This window comes from Chaetura pelagica, unplaced genomic scaffold (genome assembly GCF_000747805.2).
Source record: "Chaetura pelagica isolate M959 unplaced genomic scaffold, ChaPel_1.0 scaffold72, whole genome shotgun sequence".
Lineage (NCBI taxonomy): Eukaryota > Metazoa > Chordata > Aves > Apodiformes > Apodidae > Chaetura > Chaetura pelagica.
The window spans coordinates 732,998-744,761 of NW_009952560.1; the positions used below are offsets into that span (position 1 = coordinate 732,998).

The following is an 11,764-nucleotide window of genomic DNA, read 5'->3' on the forward strand; positions in this document are numbered from 1 at the left end:
ACAGGCCGGGGCAGCACCGGCTCTCCCGCCGGGTGTTCCCTCCCGCCCTCCTCCTCACGGCCCCGGTTTCTCCTGCTTCTTCCCGGTTCCTTTCCCCGCCGCTGTGAGCTCGGCTGCCGTGAGCCCGCCTGGCCTAGGCAGGAGGGGTGACACCGGTGGGACTGAGGGCTCGGGGACTGTCAGACCCCGCTGTTCAAACCATTAACCACTTTCAAGTCTGCAAGCAGTGCCTTCAGAGCTGAGCGCTGTGTTGTTGCAGTGTTGATCTGTGGGTAAATGAGGGGAAGATCCCCACCTGGAGCATCATGAGTTTCATGGTGTTACCCACGTGTATTGGTGTTAGTGGGATCCACACGTGGATCTGGGGGTGTGATCAAAGTCTTAATGTGGCTTCCACCCAAGCTGTATGGTGTCTGAACATTAAACTGAGGTTTTCTTTTCCAGGATGTTTGTGCTCTGCTTGTCCAAGCCTGTCAGCTGGTTCACCTTGATCAGGAACACCTTGTCATCAAAGTTTGTCAGCTTATTCATCATCTACTTAACAGATTTCAGGTACAGGGAGTTTGGCCTTTTCCTTCCTTTCCTGCGTGCTGGCTCCCTGGTCTCCCATAAAGCCAGGGAAGCTTTCTGGGACTGTGGAGCCAACCTTCATGCACAGTTTCCTGAATTTTCACTGTATTGCTTCTTTATTCTTATTCTAGTTGAGGTTCTGACCTGTGGCTCTCACATGTAGAACCATTTCTCAGTCAGAAGTGATACAACATTGGAATTACTCTTGGTTAAAGGACACTGGTATTGATTTATCCACTTATCTGTGGTGGTGTGTAATTTTAGCAGCCACATCACCCATGTCTATAACCAATATATCTGGGTGTATGACTCCAGTTGTACATGGCAATGTTTTCTTGACCACAGCCCTTTTCTGTTGTGGCAGGTGATGGTTGATGAACAGAACTTGAATTTTCTTTTTTCCTACTGCATCTCTGCTCTTAAGCAGTGCAGCTCTTGGACACATGTTGAAATCCTGCAAGCCTTAGCAGCTCTTGTTTACAATAATGGACCTAAATGTCAGCAGGTGAGTTTACAAGCTAAGAGAAAGTGACCACGTTCTACTTATTTTCCCCCAAAAGAAAGAATAAAAAAGTAGAATGTTCTCAGATTGCCACACTTACTATGTTAGGAATAATCCCATTTAAATAGTGACTGGTGTTTGTGGATAAGTGGCATTTCAGATGTGATAGGTGTGTTATCAGTAAATAAGAAGATTCTTCCCATGCCAAATACCTCTATCCCTGCAGGCTGCAGCTGCAGGGACCACCTGCTTCAGCCAAAGACACACTGGTATTGAAGGGCATCAGGCTTAATCTGCAGACTAATCACTCTGGTTGGCCCAGGTATCAGGCAGGAAGGACATGGGGAGCCTCTCACTGCACATTACTCAGCAGTCTCCACTGAGGATCCTGAAATTTATCCTGTAGCCAGATCAGGCCTCTAGTGTGCAGTGATGTCCTTGTTTTCAGCTGGGATAGAGCTAATTTTCTTCTTATGAGTTAGAAAAGGATCATAGAATAGGTTGGGTTGAAAGGGACCTTAGAGATAATCTGGATCCAACCCTCCTGCATTGGCAGGAGCATCAGGTTGCCCTGTGTTTTGGATTTAGCATGGGATTTGGGGTGAGAAGAATGTTGATAATAAACTGGTGCTTTAAGCTTAAAGTAAGTTGCAAAAAATTCAAGGACTTTTCAGCTCCCCATGCTTTGCTATGTGTGGGTGCTCAGGAAGCTGGGGAGAGCACAGCCAGAGCAAAGGACCTGAATTGTCCAATGGGGTATTCCATATAATGCAACATCAGGCTTAGTACAGAGATGGGAAGTTGCCTGGGAAGTTGCTCTCACTCTTCCAGGTTTGCATTTTTGGCGTTTCTGTCCTCTGGGATTACTAGCTGGGAACAGGCTGAGTGTTGGTCAGCAGGTGGGGAGCAATTGCATTGTGCATCACTCACTTGTGTATGCTGCTGCTACTGCTATTATTATTTAAATTACTATTTTTCCAGTCATGTAATTGTTTTTATCTCAACCTACAAGTCTCCTCACCCTTACCTCTCCAATTCTTTCCCCCATCCCCAGAGCAGGGATGGTGAGTGAGCAGCTGTGTGGTGTTTGATGGCCTGCCTGTGAGCTGAAAGCCACTGCAAAGCAGAGGCTGTGGGATATCAACCCTGGGGTTTGTAGGAAGCTCCTCCTGGCTGCAGTGAGACTGCAGGTGTTGGATGTGTTGGGTTCCCCTGCTGTCACCAGCCCTTGGCACCTTGCAGAGCAGTTTCTGCTGCTGGGCTGAGGTGTGGGCTGGTGGTGCTCACAGCTCAGGAGCTGCCAGCTTGTGTGGGTTTGTAACCACAGCAGTTTGGTGCAGCAGTTGTTACTGGCTGAGCTGTGTCTGGGAAGAAAGCATCAACTGGGACTCAGTCTGAACTGTGCTCATGCTTGATACTTTCTAAACACAAAACAAGAGAACTTTGGGAGTGAATATTTGCATGTCATTCCATCTGGAATCTGAAAATGCAGCTGACAAGACTTTTTTGGTAGCATAGATAGGTTTAGCTACCAGACAGAACTGGGAGGCTGAGGGAGGAGCACTGATCCTTAATGACTTCTGGTTTGTTTTAGCATCTCCCAGATTTGCTGGGCAGGACGGGGCTGTTGGTGCAGCTGAGTGATGCTGCTCAGCCCGACGCGGAGCTGCGGCGGGCGGCGCTGCGCGCCATGGCCAACCTCTGCCTCAGGTGCGTGTGGGCCCTGCAGGGCTGGGCTGGGGGCTTTACCAGGGGTGCATCTGGCAGCATGGACAGCTGGTCTGCTCCATGGGTGCCAGGAACAGTGAATTCGGGACTAATAGGGTGTATATGCGTGATTTGAAATGTCAAATTTTAATCCTTGTTGGCAGGCTGGGAGAGCTGGGGTGTTGAGCCTGGAGAAGAGAAGGCTCCAGGCAGACCTTAAAGCACCTTCCAGTGCCTGGAGGGGCTCCAGGAAAGCTGGGGAGGGACTTAAGTGCTTGTAGTGAGAGGACAAGGGGGAATGGATTAAAACTGGAAGAGAGGAGATTGAGGTGAGACATTAGGAAGAAATTCTTTAGTGTGAGGGTGGTGAGGCCCTGGCACAGGTTGCCCAGGGAAGTTGTGGCTGCCCCATCCCTGGAAGTGTTGAAGGGCAGGTTGGATGGGGCTTGGAGCAGCCTGGGCTGGTGGGAGGTGTCCCTGCCCATGCAGGGGGGTTGGAACTAGGTGATCTTTAAGGTCTTTCCATCCCAAAACAGTCTGTGATTCTATGAATCCTCCAAGATATTGTAACATCTGTGGGTAAAACCATCAACTCTGTCTTCCAGAAATAATGTTATAGAGAGTAGTTTAGGGAAGAAAATAAAAAGTGTTGTGCTGTCTGCTCCCTGCAGTGATATTTTGGGTTAATTTTTATAAGAAATAATCAGCTACAAGTTTTTTTTATTTAACTTCGTGTAACTTCATAAACCTATGGGGACAGACTGTAAACCAACCAGTTGTCTCCTCCTGCTTTAATTTTAGTGTGCCTGGGCAGCCATACTTGGATGAGTCCTACAGAAGTATCTGTTTTCAAACTTTTCTAAGTGTTCTGCAGTCGTCAAAGACCTCTGACATAGATGACATCACTTTTTGCATGGTGAGTGTGAGTCAAATTGTCTAGAGTACTCTAATTAGGAGATTGTGCTGCTGGAATATTGGAATTTGGAAGGTATGACATTTGGAATATTGTCAACTGAGATTTTGCTTCAATAGTCAATTTTTAAAAAATAAACATAACTAACTGTCCCAGTGATTATGTTGAGCAAAACCATAATTGCCTTGAAGGTCACTTGAAAGATGGGAATCTTCACTGTTTTGGGAAGGAGAAATGAGGAATTCTGTGGTTTTGGTTTGCAGCTGCTGCAGAGTGCACTGAAAGGTATCCAGTCACTTCTAAATGGTGGGAAAATGAAACTAATGCAGACTGACCAAATTGGACCTCTTTTTGCAGTATTAAAGGTAAATATTTAAATCCATTTGAGAAAGGGGCAGACACTGGAATGTGCCTGTTCCAGATGCTTGTGTAGTTGGGCATGGTAGGAGAAGAGGAGAAAGAGGAAGCAGAAAAGCCTGGGTGTGTGTGGGGAAAGTGTAACGTGAGATACAGAGAAAGAGACATTCTGTTTCTCTCACGGCATCTTAACTTCACTTCCCACAAAGAAAGGTGAGAGAAGGAGGGGAGGCTCATTTTTTAAGACTTGCTGAAAATCCTTCTGGAGAGAATTTCAGATGTCGTGTAGCTGTGAGACAGCACGGGGACAGGCAGGGCCTGGGGGAAGGATTCAAGCCCAACTGAAAATGGATGAACACCTGAGTAAATACACAGTAAATCTTTGTGCCTCAAAAGAGGAAAGTGTGCTAAGTTTTTTGTTCCTGTTCCAGAAATGTATGTTTCATGGACTGCCAGGACTGAGCATAGAAGTGCCCGCAGCCCTGTACCCGGCCCCGCTCCCGCAGTACGACAAAAGGTCACCTGTCAAACAGGAACAATCAGAAACTACCACCTTTAAGCAGACAGGGGTGAGCTGAAATGACCCTGATTCCACTGCCTGGTGATGGTAGTGGCTAACAGGCTCTGTGTATTCTGAGAGGGTGATACATTTCGCATTCTTTGCTCTAAAAGTATTGATTCTAAATCTCTGCGCTGAGTAAAATTGCTTTGTAAACTCAGATGACAAGAACAAATAGCTCTGCAGAGATTGGTTTTCCTGCTTTAACCTGTGTGCATCCGTTATTCATCTATAGCCAAGAATTCTTGGCCTGCAGACATGGGATTGGTGCCTGCAGATCAGCCAAAGCTCTTTCTTTTATAAGTTACATTTTTCTCTCCTAACACTTGTGCAATTGTTTGACTCTTTCTTGGGGAAGTCAAGTTCATCCAGAGACTGATTTCCTCCCCCCTCCCATCTGTTCTGCTTAATCCTTCTACAGGTTATTTTTTAACCCTGTAAACATTTTGGATTACTGATTATCTGAAAGACATTAGAGAAAATAAAGTTGTGTAGTCATGTTGACTGGTTTTTTTTTAGATGCTAAATATCTAGCATATCTTTTAGATGCTAAAAGAACTAAGGAAGTATTTACTGTTCCTCTTTAGTCACTTCTATGTGGAATATGATTTTTAACTGCAAGATTTGTTGGAAATATTTTGCTTTACTAATGAAGAGGCCAAATTTTTCAGGCTGTTCAGATATAAATTACCTACTTCCACTAAGGTATTACTATACTGGTGTGACTGTTGTTGCTAATAAGCAGAGTTTGCAAACTCTCAGCTGCTAAAGAAGTGACTGTTTCTGTAGGTAGAGCACTGCACATACATGTAATTGCACTTATGTGCAGTATTATTGCAGCAGAAGGTGCAAAATAGCTGTGATGATTCTTGGTTAAATGAAATCTCATCTACAATCTCATTTAGAAGCTTGTATAATAGGATGTTGACGTGCTATACAGAGGGCATGATTTATTATATTCAACTCTGCTTTTCTTCTGGATTAGCAACTAGCTTTGCTTTCAGATGAGACCATTTTCCCTGAGTAAAGATTGGCAACTCTAAAACATTTGCACATCTTTCTGGGTATCACTTAAAAAAAAATATTTAAAAAATCAAATACTTTTTCTCTTAGAACCGAAGAAAAAAGTCCAAAGGGAGACAAAAGAAGGGAGAGTTGGGAGAAGAAGGAAAAGAAGATCTGGGTGATGCAGGAAAAGAATCAATCCTTCCATCTAACCTGCTGAAATTGCACCTGGGGGAGGTGCAGAAAAGTCCTTGCTCAGATCCTCGGAGTCGTGCATCGGATGTTGCTCCCATGCCTGCTGGGAAGGATCATTTGTCTTCACATCACACGAGTTGGAAAAGAATCAGCAGCAGTGAGTCAGAATATTCTGATGCTGAAGGTGGAATGCAGAGCAAAACGAGGTGATTTTTTGTAGACATAAAGCCTGGGAGCAGTGTGCTGCTGTTCGTGACGGTTGAAGCTCGTGTGTCATGTTAAAGCTTTTCCTGCAGATCTGGCACAATTTCTGCAGGTCTGCAGGCTCTTGCACTTCCACAGGATCCTGGTGCTTTGTTCTGAATCAAAACTGTTGAGGAAATCACTCCTCCTTTTGATTTATGTGGTGATACAAGATTGGAAGGCAGTCATTTGTATTGTTTTGAAAGTAAATTTGTTCTTTGCCTGTTCTTGGTCTAAAAAGATGTCTTCTCTCAGCCACTAATATAAGTGGAAGAGATTAAGTCCATTACTCTTCTCTGCTGCTATTTAATAAATATTTTTGTTTGTTTTTAAGATCTTACCAAGCCAATGTTCGTCAAGGGGCTCTTGCCTGTTTCCTCTCTGCTATAAAATCAATAGAAAAAAGAGTTCTTTATGGCTACTGGTCAGCATTTGTCCCTGATGCTCCTGGTATTGGCAGCCCCCAGTCTGTGTCCTTGATGACTATTGCTTTGAAGGACCCTTCTCCAAAGGTGAGGCAGTTCTGAGGAGACAAAATATTCCAGTTCTGAGGAGACAAAGCATTCCTTTTCCCATATTAATCTTGAGAGTTCTCTTCTCTGGCCTTCACTGAGTTCACTTTGGTTACTGCTTGGTCACTGCACCACAACAAACAGAAGAGGATGTGTTGGTCAAGGAAACCATGCTTAAGAGAAAAGAGAGTTTCATTTCCTCTTGCTGAAGAAAAGCACTTTCATCAATTTTAAGATTCTCTGTCAGCTCCAGGGAGTTGTTAAAGGTGGGTAACAGAAATGTTCTATCATTTCAGACCCGTGCCTGTGCTCTTCAAGTTCTCTCAGCCATTCTGGAAGGTTCCAAACAGTTTCTTTCTGTTGCTGAAGATGCCAGTGATCACAAGAGGGCTTTTATTCCCTTCTCTGTAACTATTGCTTCCAGCATCCGGGAGCTGCACCGCTGCCTGCTGCTCGCCCTGGTGGCAGAGTCCTCCTCTCAAACCCTGACACAAATAATCAAGGTAACTGCACTGTTGAGTGTTTCAACTGCTGCCTAAAGACCACTAGGTCTATAGATCAAGTCTTGAAGATTTTCACAGAAATTATTGTAGCTGTTGAGGACAAAGGTGGTGGTGGAGAAAAGGCTGTTGTTATCTCACAAGGCTCCACAGACTGAGTTTTCCTACAGAGTCCTACAGTTTCTTTTCAGCACAGTTCTCTTGTGTAGTCTTTTTGGAGCTGAACGTGACTGTGAAATGATTCTGAAGAGTCACATTGGCTTTGAAACTGGAATCCAGATTGGAAAAAAAAACCTCTCCATGGGCTGTTGAAATTCCTTGGTCTTTATGCCAGGTCACAGTAGTGTTTAACACTCGTTCTTAGGAGCCAAATTTGTAACCAGTTTTCGAACAGCAGATAATTGGGGCATTTGTTTTCAGGTGCCCTCAGATAATTGCAAATATAAAAACAAATCTGCTGGAGGCCAGGCTGACACTGGAACCACCACCTCATGGATGTTCTTGTCTGTTTCAGTGCCTTGCAAATTTGGTTTCCAATGCACCCTACAGCCGCTTGAAACCTGGGTTGCTGACAAGAGTTTGGAACCAGATAAAGCCATACATTTGTCATAAAGGTTTGTGTTTGGCTGCCTCTTTTTATATGCTATGTCTTAAATCAACATTTTTTTTATTACAAAATAGTTGTGGGGTTTTATTTCTTTCTCTATGCCTCATAAATAATTATTTATTACTAGAGAATTATGTTATGATCTGTCTTGTCCAAAGCCCCTGGAGAAGGATGCTGAGGTGCCAGCTGCTAACAGACTGGTTTTCTGTTTTTTTTTTTCTTCCCTTCCCCTATTCTTTCTTGCAGATGTTAATGTTAGAGTCTCCAGTCTGACCTTATTAGGAGCTATAATATCTGTCCAAGCACCTTTACCAGAGGTGCAGTTACTTTTGCAACAGCCCAGTTCTTCAGGGCTAAATAATAGTGGTAGCTCAACGCCTCACCGTTCTAACCCCTGTGAGCAGGGGAGGAAAGCCCTGCTAGCAGCAGGGGAGCCTCCAGAGCACCCAGCAGGATCTGCAGCTCCAGAGCCCTGCTGGCTTCTCCGTCTCTGCGTTTCCATCACTGTTCTGCCCAGAGAGGATTCCTGTTCTGACGGCGACGTGAACTTCCCGTCGTTGTCCAGCGTTTATGAGCCCTGTCCCCTTCGCCTGGAATCCTTACAGGTGGGGATGAACAGCCTGTAAAATGAGCAGCTTTGGGACAGCTCTGGGACAAGACCAAATTGCCTGCTGGCAGCCAGGCCTGACTCCTGGGCTGCCTTTGCTCCTCCCTCTCTCGGTGAGATTTAGGCTGAAGCAGCTGTTGGCACAGCATGGCTGAGCTGCACTGACTGGAAGAGCAGTGACATTTTGATTCCTGTGGCCACAGCTTAACCCTCCCATAGCAAACCTGCTGCAGTCAGTTCATCTGCCTGGGAGTTTGGTTACCTTTGTTATTTTCAAATACTAGCTGGCTGGGTGTTTGTGCTGGCATCTGGTGAAGGCTGTGAGTCTTCCCCATTCCAACTCCTCAAACTAAAGGGGTGCCTGTCAGCGTTCAGGCTTGGCCTGTTGTTCCTCATGTAACCACAGAAAACAGGAAGATTCTGTAACGTGTGCTGGGGATTCTCACTCTTTTTCTGGAACAATGGATATTTGCTGAATCCAGCTTCACAGAACACAGGACAGGAGAAACAGGATGTGCTGCTCTTACAGGTGCTCTTGCGTAGTGTTTTAGCTATAGGAGACCTCACTTAGAGTAAATAATTCATTGTCTTGCTACCTGATAGTGCTTTTGTGGCCCTCTTTGGAACAAGATCGTGGAATAGGGAAGTTTTTAATTAGCTGTAGTATTCTAGAAGTTGTGCTGCAAGGTGTATCTGTTACATCAAGGCTTAGTATGTGATCCCAGTGTTGATTAGCCCAGTAACATCCTCTGTGTGTGTGTTTGGGGTATTCTGGTTTAATAGAAGGAAGAAAACAAAACACTTGACTGGAATTTCTTTTCTTTGTGTTTAGGTGTTGGCTCTTCTTGTGAAAGGTTATTTCTCTATGGCTCAGAGCTATTTCCTAGAGCTTGGAGAAGTGGCTTGTAGATGCATGGAAGAAATGGATCCATCCATTCAGCTTCATGGAGCCAAAGTAAGAGCATGAGGAAACATCAAGTCAATTTTATCTGTTAGCATGTTTGGCAAATGCAGATGAGTGGTGACGAATATTCAGAGCATCTGTGTGTGTGGTGGAGCCCACCATAAAGAGCTGGTGCTTGCTGGAGCTCTGGGAGGTGCAATACCCTGACACTTTAAGTTATGTACCTTCTCTTTCCAGTCTTGAATTCTTAACAGAATTCTGTTGCTCTGCTGAGTCACCAGGAAGCTTGGGAAAGGCAAGGATTATGGCACTGGTCCTTCCCTGATTTAACATCAGCTGGTGTAGGAACTGTCACCCAAAGGAAAGCTCAGAGAGATTTGCTCTTTGCACAGCAATTTCTTCTATTCTAGCTGGAGACTTTATGTAAGAAAGGCTTTTCCTCCAAATTCTTTACTAGCAGGGGCAGAATAGAGTCCAAAACAGCACTGAATCTTTTATTTTTGTTCTCCAGGTAGGTAAGTATAGTCCTAGGTAAAGGTTGCCATAGTTCCTGGTATTCAGTCATCCCTGATAAAGACCCAGTTGTTTTTTGTTTCCTTGCAGCTTCTGGAGGAGCTGGGCACAGGAGTGCTGCAGCAGTACAAACCTGATTCACCAGTTGCTCCTGATCAGAGGGTACCAGTCAGTGTGGTAAGTGTGTGGGATCCCTCTGAGATTCCACCTCCCTGAGCTTCCTTCCTTGAACTCCCTCCAAAGTCACTGGCATGGATGCAGATCAGTGAATTGCAGGAAAGCAGAGAGAGGGACTCACAACCCTGGAGGTCTACAATTTCTGTAGATTTCCTGCATTATTTTGATGTCTGTACACAGGTGTGTTGTTTTGGTTTGGGTTTTTTACATGCTGGAAGAACAGCTCCCATTTTGCATGTATCATTAACTGCTGCATAAAACCTAGAGTTACACTTCTAGAGTTCTGGTGAATTTGTGTTGTCACAAGAGCCAACCTGCTTGTTCACAGGTGCAGAGGGAGGGACCAAAGCCACAACATACGTGATTTCAGAAAAATTCATTGTTTCAGTCTGTTGGATAAGTTTGCAGAAGCTGAGGAACTGACATTCTAGTAGTAGAACAGGCCTGTTTACCTCTTGCTTCTGTGGACAGAAGGCAAGTTTCAAAATGTCTTTGGTGTAAGCTCAGTTTTGAGCCAGTCACCAGTGGCCCTGCAAGGCAGGAAACATGTCCAGTAGCACCAGTTTCCTGTTACTGGATATGGATGTGAATTGTCAGGCAAATGAACATACCTAGCTGAGTGGATTCAGAAATGGGATATTAATTCTACCTAATGCAATCCGAGTGGATGTGGCCCTGGGAAGGAAACACACAACTCAGTGGATAAGTCCTTGATAGCAGGACTAAAATGTTCTTCAAATGTTCCTGCATGCCCAGTATTTTAGGCTTCTACACCTATAATCACTTCCAGGTGCTGTAAGTGTGCCTGAAAAGTGATCATAGAAAAAGACAATCTGTTGGGAGAATTTGGGCATAATGATTGAGTTTAATTAGGTAAACCTGGCTGCTTCCTCTCTAGGTGGTAACTTTCTGGACAATGATGTTAAATGGCCCTTTACCTGGAACCCTCCAGAACTCCCCACACGCGACTCTGCAGACGAGTGCCTGTGATGCCCTGTCCTCTATCTTGCCAGAAGCTTTCAGCAGCCTGCAGGTGAGAGAGCACCCCTTTCAACCTGCCATTTTTACTGATGGAGGTTTTGTTCTGCTTTACCAGATTGCAATAGTGTAAAGACTTGGAAAACTTTTCTAGGGAGAGGGTAGAGAAACCTTCCAGAATTAATTTCTTTACATTCTGAACAAGTTGTGACCATTGAAGGCTGGAAAAAGCAATGCTGGGGGTAATTAGTCTGTCAAAACAATTGAACTGTGGGTCACTGAAGCTGTTTAGGCCCTGCTATGAACACCCAGCCTTGGCCATGATGCACAGGAGATGGAGGGCAAGAATTTCATGGCATGAGGAAGGGCTGAAGATTGTTCTTTTAGTGGTTAATTCTTTGAAGACACAGCTGAACTAGCAGCCGTGGCCTGATGTTGTTCACCAATTTGCATGCATGTTGGTTTGTTTTTTTAATTTTGGCTGGCTTTTAAAACAGTGCACTGTGGTGATTGCCCTGGCAGGAGCAAACAAACGTGTTGGCCTTACTCTGTTTCTGCACCATGAAATATGCTTTAAAACATGAAAGCCTTGGCAGTGTCTCACCACTGCATTGTGCAGCTCCTTCTGTGTCACTGTGCCCTTCTTGATGGGGAGTGCTCTGCCAGGGCTCATTTGCCCCAGAATTGCTGGTGCAGCAGTATCTCTGGAATTCTCTGTCTGGTTTCTCCAAGTACAGCATGTACTTCATCACCCTGTACTTTGATCCCCTACACTCTCTTATCCCTCTGGCCAGTTGGGGTCAAGTCAGTGCCCATTATGACCCTTTGCTCTGATGAAACAAAGATCTTTGTCATGGGTTGGTGAACTGACAATTTGTCCAGGATGAACTTAATCTTCTTGGCTGCTTTCATTAA

The 11,764-nt window shown here is 44.9% G+C and overlaps 1 protein-coding gene across 1 annotated transcript in view; it reads left to right on the forward strand.

Moving 5' to 3' along the window:
* The first annotated feature begins 447 nt into the window (after positions 1–447).
* HEATR6 (HEAT repeat containing 6) overlaps positions 448–11,764 on the forward strand; it is a 15,525-nt gene continuing 4,208 nt past the window's right edge. Inside the window, exons 1-14 of the mRNA XM_010009038.1 lie at positions 448–552; positions 935–1,075; positions 2,667–2,782; positions 3,581–3,695; positions 3,956–4,057; positions 4,481–4,618; positions 5,722–6,014; positions 6,386–6,563; positions 6,860–7,066; positions 7,578–7,677; positions 7,917–8,275; positions 9,110–9,232; positions 9,785–9,871; positions 10,770–10,904. Of these exons, the coding sequence (XP_010007340.1) occupies positions 938–1,075; positions 2,667–2,782; positions 3,581–3,695; positions 3,956–4,057; positions 4,481–4,618; positions 5,722–6,014; positions 6,386–6,563; positions 6,860–7,066; positions 7,578–7,677; positions 7,917–8,275; positions 9,110–9,232; positions 9,785–9,871; positions 10,770–10,904 (2,091 nt within the window). The 5' untranslated portion in view covers positions 448–552; positions 935–937. The remainder of the gene's footprint in view (positions 553–934; positions 1,076–2,666; positions 2,783–3,580; positions 3,696–3,955; positions 4,058–4,480; positions 4,619–5,721; positions 6,015–6,385; positions 6,564–6,859; positions 7,067–7,577; positions 7,678–7,916; positions 8,276–9,109; positions 9,233–9,784; positions 9,872–10,769; positions 10,905–11,764) is intronic.